The sequence below is a fragment of the Xenia sp. Carnegie-2017 genome, unplaced genomic scaffold (genome assembly GCF_021976095.1).
Source record: "Xenia sp. Carnegie-2017 unplaced genomic scaffold, XeniaSp_v1 HiC_scaffold_20, whole genome shotgun sequence".
In the NCBI taxonomy this organism is placed as follows: domain Eukaryota; kingdom Metazoa; phylum Cnidaria; class Anthozoa; order Malacalcyonacea; family Xeniidae; genus Xenia; species Xenia sp. Carnegie-2017.
This window is the reverse complement of record NW_025813483.1, coordinates 10,933,025-10,946,591: the sequence shown is the minus strand read 5'-3', so window position 1 is coordinate 10,946,591 and position 13,567 is coordinate 10,933,025. Positions and strand designations below refer to the sequence as shown.

Sequence of the window (13,567 nt, the reverse complement as noted above, 5' to 3'; positions counted from 1 at the left end):
TCTGCGGACTCTCGGAGGCTTGTCAATTTTTTTTGTTAGATCTTGTTGTTCTTATACCATGATGGGGAAATAATTTTGCGGGTGTACTCCATATTTTGTAGGGAAACCCCCCTCGTGCAGCCCTTCAGGGCGAAGAAAAGGTGCACAAACTACGCCCCCCCCAGGTGAAGAAAAGGTGCACAAACTACGCCCCCCCTGTTTTTCAGTCTTCATCGTCGATAACTAAATCACTTTCACAGAAAAATTTTAAAAAATTAACGTTTAAAATTGGTTAACGTCGTTTACAACGTACGTTCAAAAATATATTACATATAATTACTTAAAATACATTGAAGTGATATGTCGATTGAATACACAATTTGAAGATGGTCATAAAATGTATGAAATAAAAAAAAAAGTTAGTGAGTTTTATAAAATATTTGCACTTAATTCATCATAAAACTTAAGTTTTCATTTTAAAAAGTTTCACGACGAAACAATGGAATATCACAAAAAAACTCTATTCAATTTACAATCCATCACAAACCTATACTCCATTTCGGCGAAATGCGATCTTGCCTCTTTCAAAAATATTCTGAACGCTGCATCATCTGGAAAGTCTTTCATCATTAAGTCGTCATTGAGTTGAAGATTGCCTGAAATTTTGGGTGTGAACGGCCCGTAGGCTGCCGCCTGAATCTTGTATTTTGTCAGACGATGCCTGAGATGGACGTAATACTTGAGTTCACGGTTGAATTTGCTTGTATCGAAAAGTGACGTTGGATCTTTTAAAATGTTCCACTTTTTCTCGCATAGACTTCGTTCAAACATATTTATGTTCTCTTCTAAATGACCTGAATATGTTTAAAATGAAAAAATCACATTAAACAACAAACAATACGGCCAACATGAAGTCATTGAATACTAAATGCTACAAATACCTGCACTCCACTCGTTGAATTTTTTCGGCCACTTTGCACCACCTCTCCCAATATAGTCGATTGCTGGGTCACCTGAACAAAGCAACAAATGTTACAAAATATAAGAATGTTACAATGAATTAGGGATATCTGGATCCAAAGTAAAGAATTAAGGATTTGTGGATCATAACATGAGCTAATAATAATAGCGGTAGGTGAAAAATGTACTCACCAAATTTAAGGCATTCGTCAACTAGAGTTCTAAATTTGACCCATTGTTTTTCTTCGTAACCCAGATTGTAGCAAATACGAAGCAAAAGCAGCGGCAAAAGACGAGGGCTGGCTAGAAACTTGAAATAAATAAACAAAGATAAGTAAAATAATAATGAACTACGCCAATAGTGTGAATGTAAGTAATGAATGGACAACAGAGAACCAGAAAACATACCTACAATATAAACTAAGATAACGCGTGACATTGTAGGTAGTAATGAATGGACAACAGAGAAGAATTCTCCTAACACTAAAATATAAGCTACGATAACGTGTGTCAGTGTAGTTGATAATGAATGATCAACAGAGAACAAGAACAGTCTTTACACTATCTAAAATTTAACTAAGATAACGTGTGTCAATGTAGATAGTGATGAATGAACAACAGAGAATGAGAACAGTCTTTACACAAACTAAAATATAAACTAAGATAACGTGTGTCAGTGTAGGAAGTGATGAATGAACAACACAAAACGAGAACAATCTTTACATAAACTAAAATATAAACTAAGCTAAAGTGTGTCAGTGTAGGAAGTGATAAATGAACAACAGAGAACGAGAACAGTCTTTACACAAACTAAAATATAAACTAAGATAACGTATATCAGTGTAGGAAGTGATAAATGAAGAACAGAGAACGAGAACAGTCTTTACACAAACTAAAATATAAACTAAGCTAACGTGTGTCAGTGTAGGAAGTGATAAATGAACAACAGAGAACGAGAACAGTCTTTACACAAACTAAAATATAAACTAAGATAAAGTGTGTCAGTGTAGGAAGTGATGAATGAACAACACAAAACGAGAACTGTCTTTACACAAACTAAAATATAAACTAAGCTAACTTGTGTCAGTGTAGGAAGTGATAAATGAACAACACAAAACGAGAACAGTCTTTACACAAACTAAAATATAAACTAAGCTAACGTGTGTCAGTGTAGGTAGTGATAAATGAAGAACAGAGAACGAGAACAGTCTTTACACAAACTAAAATATAAACTAAGCTAACGTGTGTCACTGTAGGAAGTGATGAATGAACAACACAAAACGAGAACAGTCTTTACACAAACTAAAATATAAACTAAGCTAACGTGTGTCAGTTTAGGTAGTGATAAATGAGCAACAGAGGAAAATTGTCTTTACATTAACTAAAATATAAACATGTGGACAGAATCCACATAAGACATACCTCATTAAGAGTTCCACAAAAAATCTGTGAAAGAATAATGAAACAGATATTAACACATCCATTTTCTTTTAATACAGTTGTCAAGTCCAACCAATGTGCAGTTTGAGAAACGCGAGGAGGAAGTTTGTCTAAAGTTTAAAATAAAAATAAAAAACAAAATCTTACGATATCACGAATATCGTCGACATATGTAAATGCCTAGGTTTATGTAACAGAATATCCATTTAATGTTTTAAAGATAGGAAAAGACCATCCCCCCATGATACGATTCATGTCACAATTAAATGTGTCAACTAAATTCACGTTTAGAGTAAGATGACGTCACTAAGTGCTAGAGAACAAATGATGTCGCTTTCTATGATAATAATACGTACCCTCAAAAGTATGACTGAGCGCTTGCAAAAAGGAGAAGAATAAAGCCCAGTAAAGCGGATTCAAATACCAAAGGATATGGAAATGAGCCAAAGTAATGACATCATGCCAATGTTCACGTTTTCCTTCACAGATCTCTTTAACGTCTTTAACGGTCAGGTTGTCCGTCCGCCAACAAGAATTGATGACCACGATTTGAAACAACATGTTGGCCAGTAAATAAATAAGGAACAGCGGCCAAATCATTAATATCTAAAACATGGACAAATCATTGTGATGCTGATGACTATTTCCGATAAAATCAATCACGATTCTATTTTTTAAAAAATTAAGAACTATCTTACCACAAATAACTTCATATGATAAATACAGCCCCAGATAAAATACCAAAGTTGAAGGACGCACACAAATATGAATGTTCCATTTACAATGAATACACTGACGTCTTGAAATGCATAGTCCACAACTAAATGCCACTGCGCACACCACGTCGCCATTAGAAGAACGATTAGTGGCTAATAATAAAGAAAAATTGAATTGATGACGCATTTGTGGTGCGAATTCATGGACTTACATTATCGTCATTTACGTTTTTAATGTGGCAATGACTCTTTAGTGAAACACCACACACATATCATGTACCATTACAAAATTTACTATGAAACACATCAAAAAAATAAAGAAAACAGTGGTTAGGGTAACAGCATACACACAATGAAAAACCACATACGTACCATGCAGAGATAATGACCGACTTTCGTGAAAAATTTCACATGAAATATTTCCACGAGGTAAAGTTGAAAATACAAGCTCAATCCGGTAAAGTTGGTCAGCGGTGTCACCATAAGTTCTCGGATAAGTCTCAATACAGGATTCTGTGACTTAAAGAACGGGTTACAACTTTTTCTCGTAAAGTAAAGGAAGAAGTCGTCCTTTGCTAATTGAACTGGTGTAGTTGATCGCACATACTAAAAACGATTGACAAATTCATAATTACAATACCGAATATTGAATTCGCAAACTGTTTGTAAATGATGATCGTCCAGGTTAATTCGCAAACTAATGAAAAAGAAAAATTAAATTATCATTATTATTTATGCACTTAAAATAAGCGACAAAATTATTTATCATAAACATGTTTCGACTTACATTTAGTCATCTTCAGTATAACAATGAAGTGAAGTATTTACGATGTTAAATATATAGAAACATATCAATCATAATAATATATATCAAAAACAATAAAAATAACTGTGTGCCTTCCCATTCTCCAAACAAACATTTTGTACCTCACTCACAATTTACAACACTGTACGTCACTCAAAACTTACAACACTCTACGTCACACACAACTTACAGCACTTTACGTCACACACAACTTACAACACTCTACGTCACCCACAACTTACAACACTCTACGTCACTCATAACTTACACTTTGTTCCAAAGCCTCGCCGTCGGATTCGTCGCTCTGAAATAGAGACATACAGATCGAATTACGCAAGGAAGCGCAACTAAAGATTGTTAACATTTACTTACGTCTGGACGAAAAATTGTTGTGCCTTCATAGTTTGTGATTGACTGCATCATGCTGTTGTCCCTCTCTATGAGTCTCTTCCAAAGCGGCTCTAAACAAAATATGTAAATGTCCAGAAACTCGCCTGATGAACGGTCTTACGTCTACAAATATTTTACATGAAACATGGAAAACAACCTCTGCAGTTTGCTTTATCTGCCTAAGGAATCTTTAGATAGAGTTTCGTCAGTCTATTTATAATTATTGTAAATTAAGTAAGAGCCAAAACCATTTAGGCATATACTCATTTGCATTACGTATATCGTTAGTAAATTGACAATCATCAACAACACATAGACTACTTGTTTAAGCCCTCGTTAATTCCTCAAATGTCCTTATGTATTCTCCGAATTTACGTATACAAGACGCCGATTTTTTTATACACCATTATAGCCAACGTACACTACACATAAACTTACGATAATACACGGGAATGTTGGGTTCAGTTACTTCAATGACGTCATAAGAAGCATCACATCCGATCTTCTTGTACTGCAAGTTGAAAGGCACAGGTTGCCCAGGTTCCAAAGTATTGCCCGGAGATGACGATATAACAGCTGTAGCTTTGAACATGGTACAGTGTTTGAGTGGAAAACACATAAGAGGCTTAAGATGGATTTTTTGACCAGCTATATCGACCTAAAGTGCACAGTAGACAATTTGAAGTCGCAGATGACGCTGGATTTTAGAGCAAAATTTTATCACCATATTTTGGATGTTATAGACGTGGTTACTCACCTCAAAATCGCGTTCGCCACTATCTCCACCCGATGAAGAGTGACCAAAGTAGCCATAAGGGATACCCTGGAAGCCCTCGTTAAATGTTACGAAAAGTTCGACTGTTTCGCCATCGTCAACATAATGCCACATAGCGCGGTCTTTTACAACCATGCGTACTGTGACATCAACATCAAAATCATAGCTGAAACCATCAATGGATGCGTAATCCTGCGAAAGTGGTACTCCGCTATCGTTTTGTGTAAACCCTTTATTATATAATGAAGACATTGCTGTGTAGTAGAACCTTACGCACAGACGTTACAAATACTGTCTGCTCCAGTTGGCAAGGTATTTTATATAGGTACACTTCAAGTCCGGAAGAGATTACAAACTCACATGACATGACAGCGAAAGCGCGTGATTATGGGGAAAGTCCCTTTTAGTGTGTAAAGAATACATTGAAACATTGTTATACAACCTTCAATCGCATGATTTACAACAAAACACAGCATAATTTCTTTTACAATCCAAGCAAGTAGTTCTAGATATGATATTCACTTTAATTTCCAATGTCGAACAGGCGTCTTAAGCCGACAGTATAGAGTGTATTTTGGTCAATAAATACTTACTTACACAATATCGATGCAATAATAACAGCATGGTTCTTATGACGGAAGTGATTCTTAGAACGAATACTTCCACGAAAAATTTCTCACACGTTAATGTCAAACGAGAACATGAAATAATTTATTGAAATTCAATAATGTCGAATGAATTCAGTGCGGTGTTGTGGCAATGAAATATTATCTTTGTAAATTCCTAATCCTCGGAATGTGTTTACAAATAACAAAAAACAAGCTATAAAATTACAATTCGGGATATCCCCGCAAACATCTGGATTCAGAAAAGTACCGTTTTGTTGCAATGATGTAATTTGAAATGTGATCATGCGTGTAGAGCCAGTGTAAAAAAGATGATGCGATTTGAAATATGACCATGCGTGTAGAGCCAGTGTAAAAAAGATGATGCAATTTGAAATGGGATCATACGTGTAGAACCAGTGTAAAAAAGATGATGCGATTTGAAATGTGACAATATGTGTAGAGCCAGTGTAAAAAAGATGATGCAATTTGAAATATGACCATGCATGTAGAGCCAGTGTAAAAAAGATGATGCAATTTGAAATGCGACAATACGTGTAGAACCAGTGTAAAAAAGATGATGCAATTTGAAATGTGACAATATGTGTAGAGCCAATGTAAAAAGATGATGCAATTTGAAATGTGACCATGCGTGTAGAGACAGTGTAAAAAAGATGATGCAATTTGAAATGTGACAATACGTGTAGAGCCAGGGAAAAAACCTACACCGACATTAAAATTATCATTAGGCGTCGCAATTTTATTTAATACTTTTTGTTTTCAGTTGTCAAAACTTATAAATGCGAACAATTGAAAACACAAAAAAACATTATGGCGGAATTTCTACAACTACAAGTTATTATGGTTGCCATACCGTTTTCAAGAAATGACTAAAAATCGGCGCTGTAGTGATGAAATATACAGGGGTGCACAGCTTTGGAAATCAACCTTATTCTGTCACAATGATTTGACTTCGGTTTTCGGCTCAGGATTTGCAATAACAAGATAGAAAGACACTTATGTTTAAGCTTACAAACCTTTTGCCAATGTCCATGAATGTGAAAAATGAAACGCAATGGTTGCTCCTTTGAGATAGAGTATCTTTGAATGAGGGGTCTAACTAGAACATACGGAAGATAAAAAAATTTGTGATATATTTTATCAAGATCCTTATCATGAAATCTTATTTTTCTAAAACAGCATAACCTGACCTGCAGATCATGCTTTTTTCTTATCCATCGTCCACCAACAGGTAAGCTCAGAATAAGATCATGTTTCGATGGTAACTCACTACATCCATGTTTAGATTCTACAGCGATATAAAAACTCCATGCAAACCTCAAACTGTCATAAAAATACAACAAATCTTAATGAAATTGCGTGAATTTACCTCCACAATCGATGCTACATTCGACTCCAGTCTCTTCCAAACATATGTTAAAGCAATGATGTTTTACAGCCGCGTATAGCAAGTTCGCAAGCTTTGCTCCTGATATACAATTCAGAACATCATCATTATTCATTCTTTTAGAAATACATTGTTTTTCGAACAAGTAAACACAAAAAAATTAGCAAAGAAAGTCGGAATTTGCGGGCTGGCAATGCCAGTGTTGTTTTACCATTTGTCAAGTCGACAATTCCACACCTATTCAAACAATCAAATATTGGTAACTTACAAATCAATTTTCAAGAGATGTATGAACCTGATAGTTGTCCACGTTTTCCCCTTGTCTATCCCTATTATGACTTTAAATTGTTAAATAATAAAACAGAGACTTTGTCGTGGTGAAAAATCTGAAAATAGTTCTAAAGATAGCAAATACCATAGTGAATGGTAAAAGTAATAGAATAAGTTCTTGGTATTTGCTATGGTATTTGCTATCTTTAGAACTATTTCTAAATTGATACGTCACATTGAAATCACTTTGGAAAATTCTCTCCCGTACTGTTTTTTCAACTTTTCATTGCATGATCTTCTTCCTATTTCTGTTCTTTATTCTCCGTGTTTCACCATTCATTTTGTTCTACGTCCTTCTCTTCTGCGTTCCTATTTGCTTCTTCTGCATTCCTATTTATTTCTTCTGCATTCCTATTTACTTCTTCTGCATTCCTATTTACTTCTTCTGCATTCATATTTACTTATTCTGCGTTCCTATTTACTTCTTCTGCATTCCTATTTACTTCTTCTGCATTCTTATTTACTTCTCCTTCTCCTTTTTCTATTTTCCTTTCTCCCTTCACACAAAAAAGGTGACATGAGGCAATATTTTTGTTCATAACTGCTGCTCAAAATGAAATTGAAGAGAATTTTTTCTCGAACACAATCAAACTTATAACAAATTTTAGTTTCGGTGACTCGCACTAACAGTTCCTTTTCATCACAGCAAGGTGATGCTGAAATTTGAGTACTTATGTACTGAAGTATAGTGTCTTCATCAGAAGTGATCTAATGTTAACACTTAAGTCTTTATAGGTTCCAGTATAGTGTCTTCACCGGTCGTGATCTATTATGAGAACTTTAGTCTTTAAAGACCCCCATTTTAGTGTCTTCATTAGAAGTGATCTGATGTTAAAACTTGAGTTAATGTTACCATTCTATTTAGTGAATTGAATTTAGTGAATGGAATCTACAAACAAACATAACATGCAAGAATTTTGACCATGAATTTCAAAGTTACTAGGTTCTGAAAAGGGGCGAAACTAGAACGATAATTGGGGGAGGTAAATATCGATTTATTCAGCTCTGCCCTGCTGATTTCTTTGTTTGCGATGTTAATTTCAAAAGAAGTCAGCAGGGCAGAGCTCAATATATGAATATTTAACCCCCAATTAGCGTTCTAGTTTCGCCCCCGGTTCTGAAGCAAGAAACTGAATCTAAATGCGGTTCTTTATCAAAAGTAATAATACAAGAAGTATGCACATTTTTAATTCTTAACTGCAAATATAACATAATGAGGCACGCTTTTTTACAGGATATGTCTCGTGTAACAAAATAACAAAAACAAAAATTGCTAATGTTGTGTTTTGAGACACGGATAAGACTCCTGGAGACGAGTGTAGAAAATAAAGTCAATTAAAGGCAATCGTGCCAGTTAAAATCACGTACTAAAAGTGTAACGTTTTTTTTAGAAATCTCGTTTCAGTCTTCGTAATCGTTAATAAAATAAGCTCTCTACGAAATTAACACAAGTAAGGTGTAAAAGTTGGCCACCAGACAGACACCACGTCATTTTATAATTATGTTAATTTAATTTCTTCAACTACAATGAACAGATCTTTTTTAGAATCAAATAAATCGAGAAAGCATCTAAAATCATGGGACGCGATGATTGAAAATGAAAGTTGTCAAAAATTTGCACATAATTCATTATAAAGTTTTCATTTTAAAGTTTCACGAAGAATAACTAAGTAAAAACAATAGAATATATAACGTGACCATACAATGTCCTTTACTACGACGTTCACAATCGATTCAGTTTACAATCCATCACAAACCTATACTCCATTTCGGCGAAATGCGATCTTACCTCTTTCAAAAATTTTATGAAAGCTGGATTATCTGGAAAGTCTTTCATCATTAAATCATCATTGAGTTGAAGATTTTCTGAATCTTTATGTGTGAACGGCCCGTAGGCTGCCGCCTGAATCTTGTATTTTGTCAGACAATGTCTGAGATAAATGAAGGACTTAAGTTCGTCGGTACATTCATTTTCCTGATGAGACATTGGATAATTTAAAATGCTCCTCTGTTTCTCACAAAGACACCGTTGAAACATATTTATGCTTTCTTCTATACGATCTGAAATGTTTGATGCAAAAAAATCACATTAAACAACAAACAGTATGGCCAACATGAAGTCATTGAATACTAAATGCTACAAATACCTGCACTCGACTCGTTGAATTTTTCGGCCACTTCGCACCACCTCTCCCAATATAGTCGATTGCTGGGTCACCTGAAAATAAGAAACAAGCAAAAGATTACGAAAAGATTCTGCATCCAAACTTAATAAAAATCAAACACAGAATTAGGGCATAGTAGTTCAAAAGTAAAGAATTAAAGGTTCGTGGATCAAAACTGGAGATTCAAAAAGATGTAGATCATAACATGAGCTAATAATAATAGCGGTTGGTGAAAAGTGTACTCACCAAATTTAAGGCATTCGTCAACTAAAGTTCTAAATTTCACCCATTGTTTTTCTTCGTAACCCAGATTGTAGCAAATACGAAGCAAAAGCAGCGGCAAAAGACGAGGGCTGGCTATAAACTTGAAAATAATAAAGAAAGATAAGTAAAATAATAATGAACTACGCCAATAGTGTGAATGTAAGTAATGAATGAGACAGAGAACGAGAACAGTCTTTGGTCTTTTACACTACTTAAAATATAAACTAAGATAACTTGTGTCAGAGTAGGTAGTGACGAATGCACAACAGAAAACGAGAACAGTCTTTACACAAACTAAAATATAAACTAAGCTAACGTGTGTCGGTGTAGGTAGTGACGAATGCACAACAGAAAACGAGAACAGTCTTTACACAAACTAAAATATAAACTAAGCTAACGTGTGTCAGTTTAGGTAGTGATCAATAAGCAACAGAGAAGGAGAATTTTCTTTACACTACCTAAAACATAAACCTGTGGACAGAATCCACAAATAGCATATTACCTCATTAATAGTTCCAAAAAAGGACTGTGAAAGAATAATGAAACAGAAATTACCAAATCCTTTTTTTTTCAATATTGTTGTCAAATCCAACCAATGTGCAGTTTGAGAAACGCGAGGGGGAAGTTTGTCTAAAGTTCAAAACAAAAATAAAAAACAAACTCTTACGATATCACGAATATCGTCGACATATGTAAATGCTTAGGTTTATGTAACAGAATATCCATTTAATGTTTTAAAGATACGAAAAGACCATCCCCCCCCATGACATGATTCATGTCACAATTAAATGTGTCAACTAAATTCACGTTTAGAGTAAGATGACGTCACTAAGTGGTAGAGAACAAATGATGTCGCTTTCTATGTTAATAATACGTACCCTCAAAAGCATGACTGAGCGCTTGCAAAAAGGAGAAGAATAAAGCCCAGTAAAGCGGATTCAAATACCAAAGGACATGGAAATGAGCCAAAGTAATGACATCATGCCAATGTTCACGTTTTCCTCCACAGATCTCTTTAACGTCTTTAACGGTTAGGTTGTCCGTCCGCCAATAAGAATTGATAACCGCGATTTGAAAAAACATGTTGGCCAGTAAATATATAAAGAAAAGCGGCCAGGCCATTAACATCTAAAACATGGACAGATCATTGTGATGCTGATGACTATTTCCGATAAAATCAATCACGATTCTATTTTCTAAAAAATTAAGAACTATCTTACCACAAATAACTTCATATGATAAATACAGCCCCAGATAAAATACCAAAGTTGAAGGACGCACACAAATATGAATGTTCCATTTACAATGAATACACTGACGTCTTGAAATCCATAGTCACCAACTAAACGCCACTGCGCACACCACGTCGCCATTAGAAGAACGATTAGTGGCTAATAATAAAGAAAAATTGAATTGATGAGCGCATTTGTGGTGCGAATTCATGGACTTACATTATCGTCATTTACGTTTTTAATGTGGCAATGACTCTTTAGTGAAACACCACACACATATCATGTACCATTACAAAATTTACTATGAAACACATCAAAACAATAAAGAAAACAGTGGTTAGGAAACACCATACACACACCATGGACCATTACAAAATTCCCAGAGACACCCATAAAAGTTATGTAGACACATGGGTCCGTGAAACACAACACACATACAATGCACCATGGCTAAATTCACTATGAAGCCCACCAAAAACTATGTAATTACCACACACATATTGTGTACCGTTACAGCATTTACTAAGGCACCCACCATAGTTAGATCAACAACGGCGAGCAATGAAAAACCACATACGTACCATGCAGAGATAATGACCGACTTTCGTGAAAAATTTCACATGAAATATTTCCACGAGGTAAAGTTGAAAATACAAGCTCAATCCGGTAAAGTTGGTCAGCGGTGTCACCATAAGTTCCCGGATAAGTCTCAATACAGGATTCTGTGACTTGAAGAACGGCTTACAGCTTTTCTCGTGTAGTAAAGGAAGAAGTCGTCGCTTGCTAATTGAACTGGAGAGATTGACCGAGTGTACTAAAAGAACAAAAAACAAATTCATATTTACAGCGCAAAATACTCAAAAACTCGAAAATCACAAAAACTCGAATCACACGAAAAACATAAAAACTCGAATCAAGACAGACAGATGCAACGAGCTTTTAAAAACGCCTGTGATAAAATATAGTAAATCTAATATTCTGGAGTTACTATCAAACATATTGAAAGTCGTCTCTTTCTCGTTTTCCATTTCTTGCACCTTTAACTTCGCCCCATTTTCACAACTTACATTGTGCTGGACAGGCTGGCCGTCATTGTAGTCGAGAAGCTGGCCGTCAGGTTCATCGCTCTAAAATAAATATACACAGTTCAAATTACGTAAGAAAGCGCACATAAAGATTGTTAAAATGTTTTTACTAACGTCTGGAGTCCGAGTGTCTTCGTAGTTTGTGATACACTTTAAGATGGTATTGTCTCTCTCTATGAGGTTTTTCCAAAGAGGCTCTAAACAAAATATGGAATTGTAAAAAATTGGCCTAGTTGCTTATGAGTGCGTGACACACTATGTAGACAAAACTATACAAAGGTCAAATAGCATTAGGCTAACATTAAACTTGGAAACATCTTCATCCACAAAGGAATATAATCTTTCGTCGTCAGTCCAGTTATATTTTATTTTAACTACACAGCCTGTTTTATATGTCAAGGTAAACAAGACAATTTATTCATATTTACTACGGAGTAAGGCTGCCAAATAAAACCGAGTTGAAAATGGAACGAATATCTTGTCATTTCACAAGACTGCAAAGGCTTCATGAAGTCCTTAATCCAATAAAATCCTCCTCCGACCGTGGTATGTAATATTCAACTTAATTAAGAAATACAATGTTCAAATACATGTATCTATATTTGCTTTACATATATATTTATTAAATCAATGATTATAAACAAAAGCATTCATAACTAAAGATTTATCTTTTCGCCAAAGCCTCGTTAATTCTTCACATATCCTGATGCACCATCCTCAATTACGTATAAAAGTCAAAAAACGTTTACATATACCCTCTCATATCCCTCATCCATTCACATATATACTTACGATAATAAACAGGAAGGTTAGGATCTGTTACTTCAAAGACTTTAGTCGGCGGTGCCATTTCATCTTTTCTGTATTCCAAACGAAAGGGAACGGGTTGCCCAGATACTAGGGTATTTTCCGTAGATGAAGTTATTACAGCCGTGGCTTTGAACATTTTACGTCTGTCGAAGCACATAAGAGGTTTCAAACGAACGTTTTCATTAGCAAGATCTACCTAAAAAATGGAAAGAAGTGCAACTTGCGGTTGCTGCAGAAGAAACGAACACCTCAAATCAATTTTTAACTTCATACTTCAGACGATGGATACATGGTATAAGATGTAAACGTACGACGTTGTTAGTACCTCATAATCCCATTCGCCATCATCATTATCATGTGAAGACCCGTTATAAGGCATACCCTTGATTCCTTCGTTAAATGTTACAAAAAGTTCGACTGTTTCGCCATCGTCCACATAATGCCACATGGGACGGTTCTGCACAACCATGCGTACCGAAACATCGCCATGAAAATCATTGCCTAATCCATTAACGTAAGAGTGCCCCTGCGAAAGTGGTACTCCGCTATCTCGTTCAGTAGATCCGTTATTGATGGATAAAGACATCGCTGTGTAGTAAAACC

The 13,567-nt window shown here is 35.2% G+C and overlaps 2 protein-coding genes across 2 annotated transcripts; both read right to left on the bottom strand.

Annotated features, from left to right (window-relative positions):
- Nucleotides 1-244: 244 nt before the first annotated feature.
- On the bottom strand, nucleotides 245-5,391 carry LOC124441358. Its single transcript, XM_046991806.1, has 11 exons — nucleotides 5,048-5,391; nucleotides 4,729-4,948; nucleotides 4,273-4,361; nucleotides 4,169-4,204; nucleotides 3,468-3,701; nucleotides 3,078-3,248; nucleotides 2,736-2,985; nucleotides 2,362-2,489; nucleotides 1,132-1,249; nucleotides 921-992; nucleotides 245-833 (listed from the first exon to the last, which is right to left on the bottom strand). The coding sequence occupies exons 1-11, from the start codon at nucleotides 5,315-5,317 to the stop codon at nucleotides 487-489; spliced, it is 1,935 nt and encodes a 644-aa protein (XP_046847762.1). The 5' UTR covers nucleotides 5,318-5,391; the 3' UTR covers nucleotides 245-486.
- Nucleotides 5,392-8,899: 3,508 nt separating this feature from the next.
- On the bottom strand, nucleotides 8,900-12,504 carry LOC124441675. Its single transcript, XM_046992142.1, has 9 exons — nucleotides 12,269-12,504; nucleotides 12,137-12,196; nucleotides 11,651-11,883; nucleotides 11,058-11,228; nucleotides 10,716-10,965; nucleotides 10,340-10,467; nucleotides 9,820-9,937; nucleotides 9,540-9,626; nucleotides 8,900-9,469 (listed from the first exon to the last, which is right to left on the bottom strand). Exons 3-9 carry the CDS (start codon nucleotides 11,759-11,761, stop codon nucleotides 9,132-9,134), a joined length of 1,203 nt encoding a protein of 400 aa, XP_046848098.1. The 5' UTR covers nucleotides 11,762-11,883; nucleotides 12,137-12,196; nucleotides 12,269-12,504; the 3' UTR covers nucleotides 8,900-9,131.
- Between the last annotated feature and the right edge of the window lie 1,063 nt (nucleotides 12,505-13,567).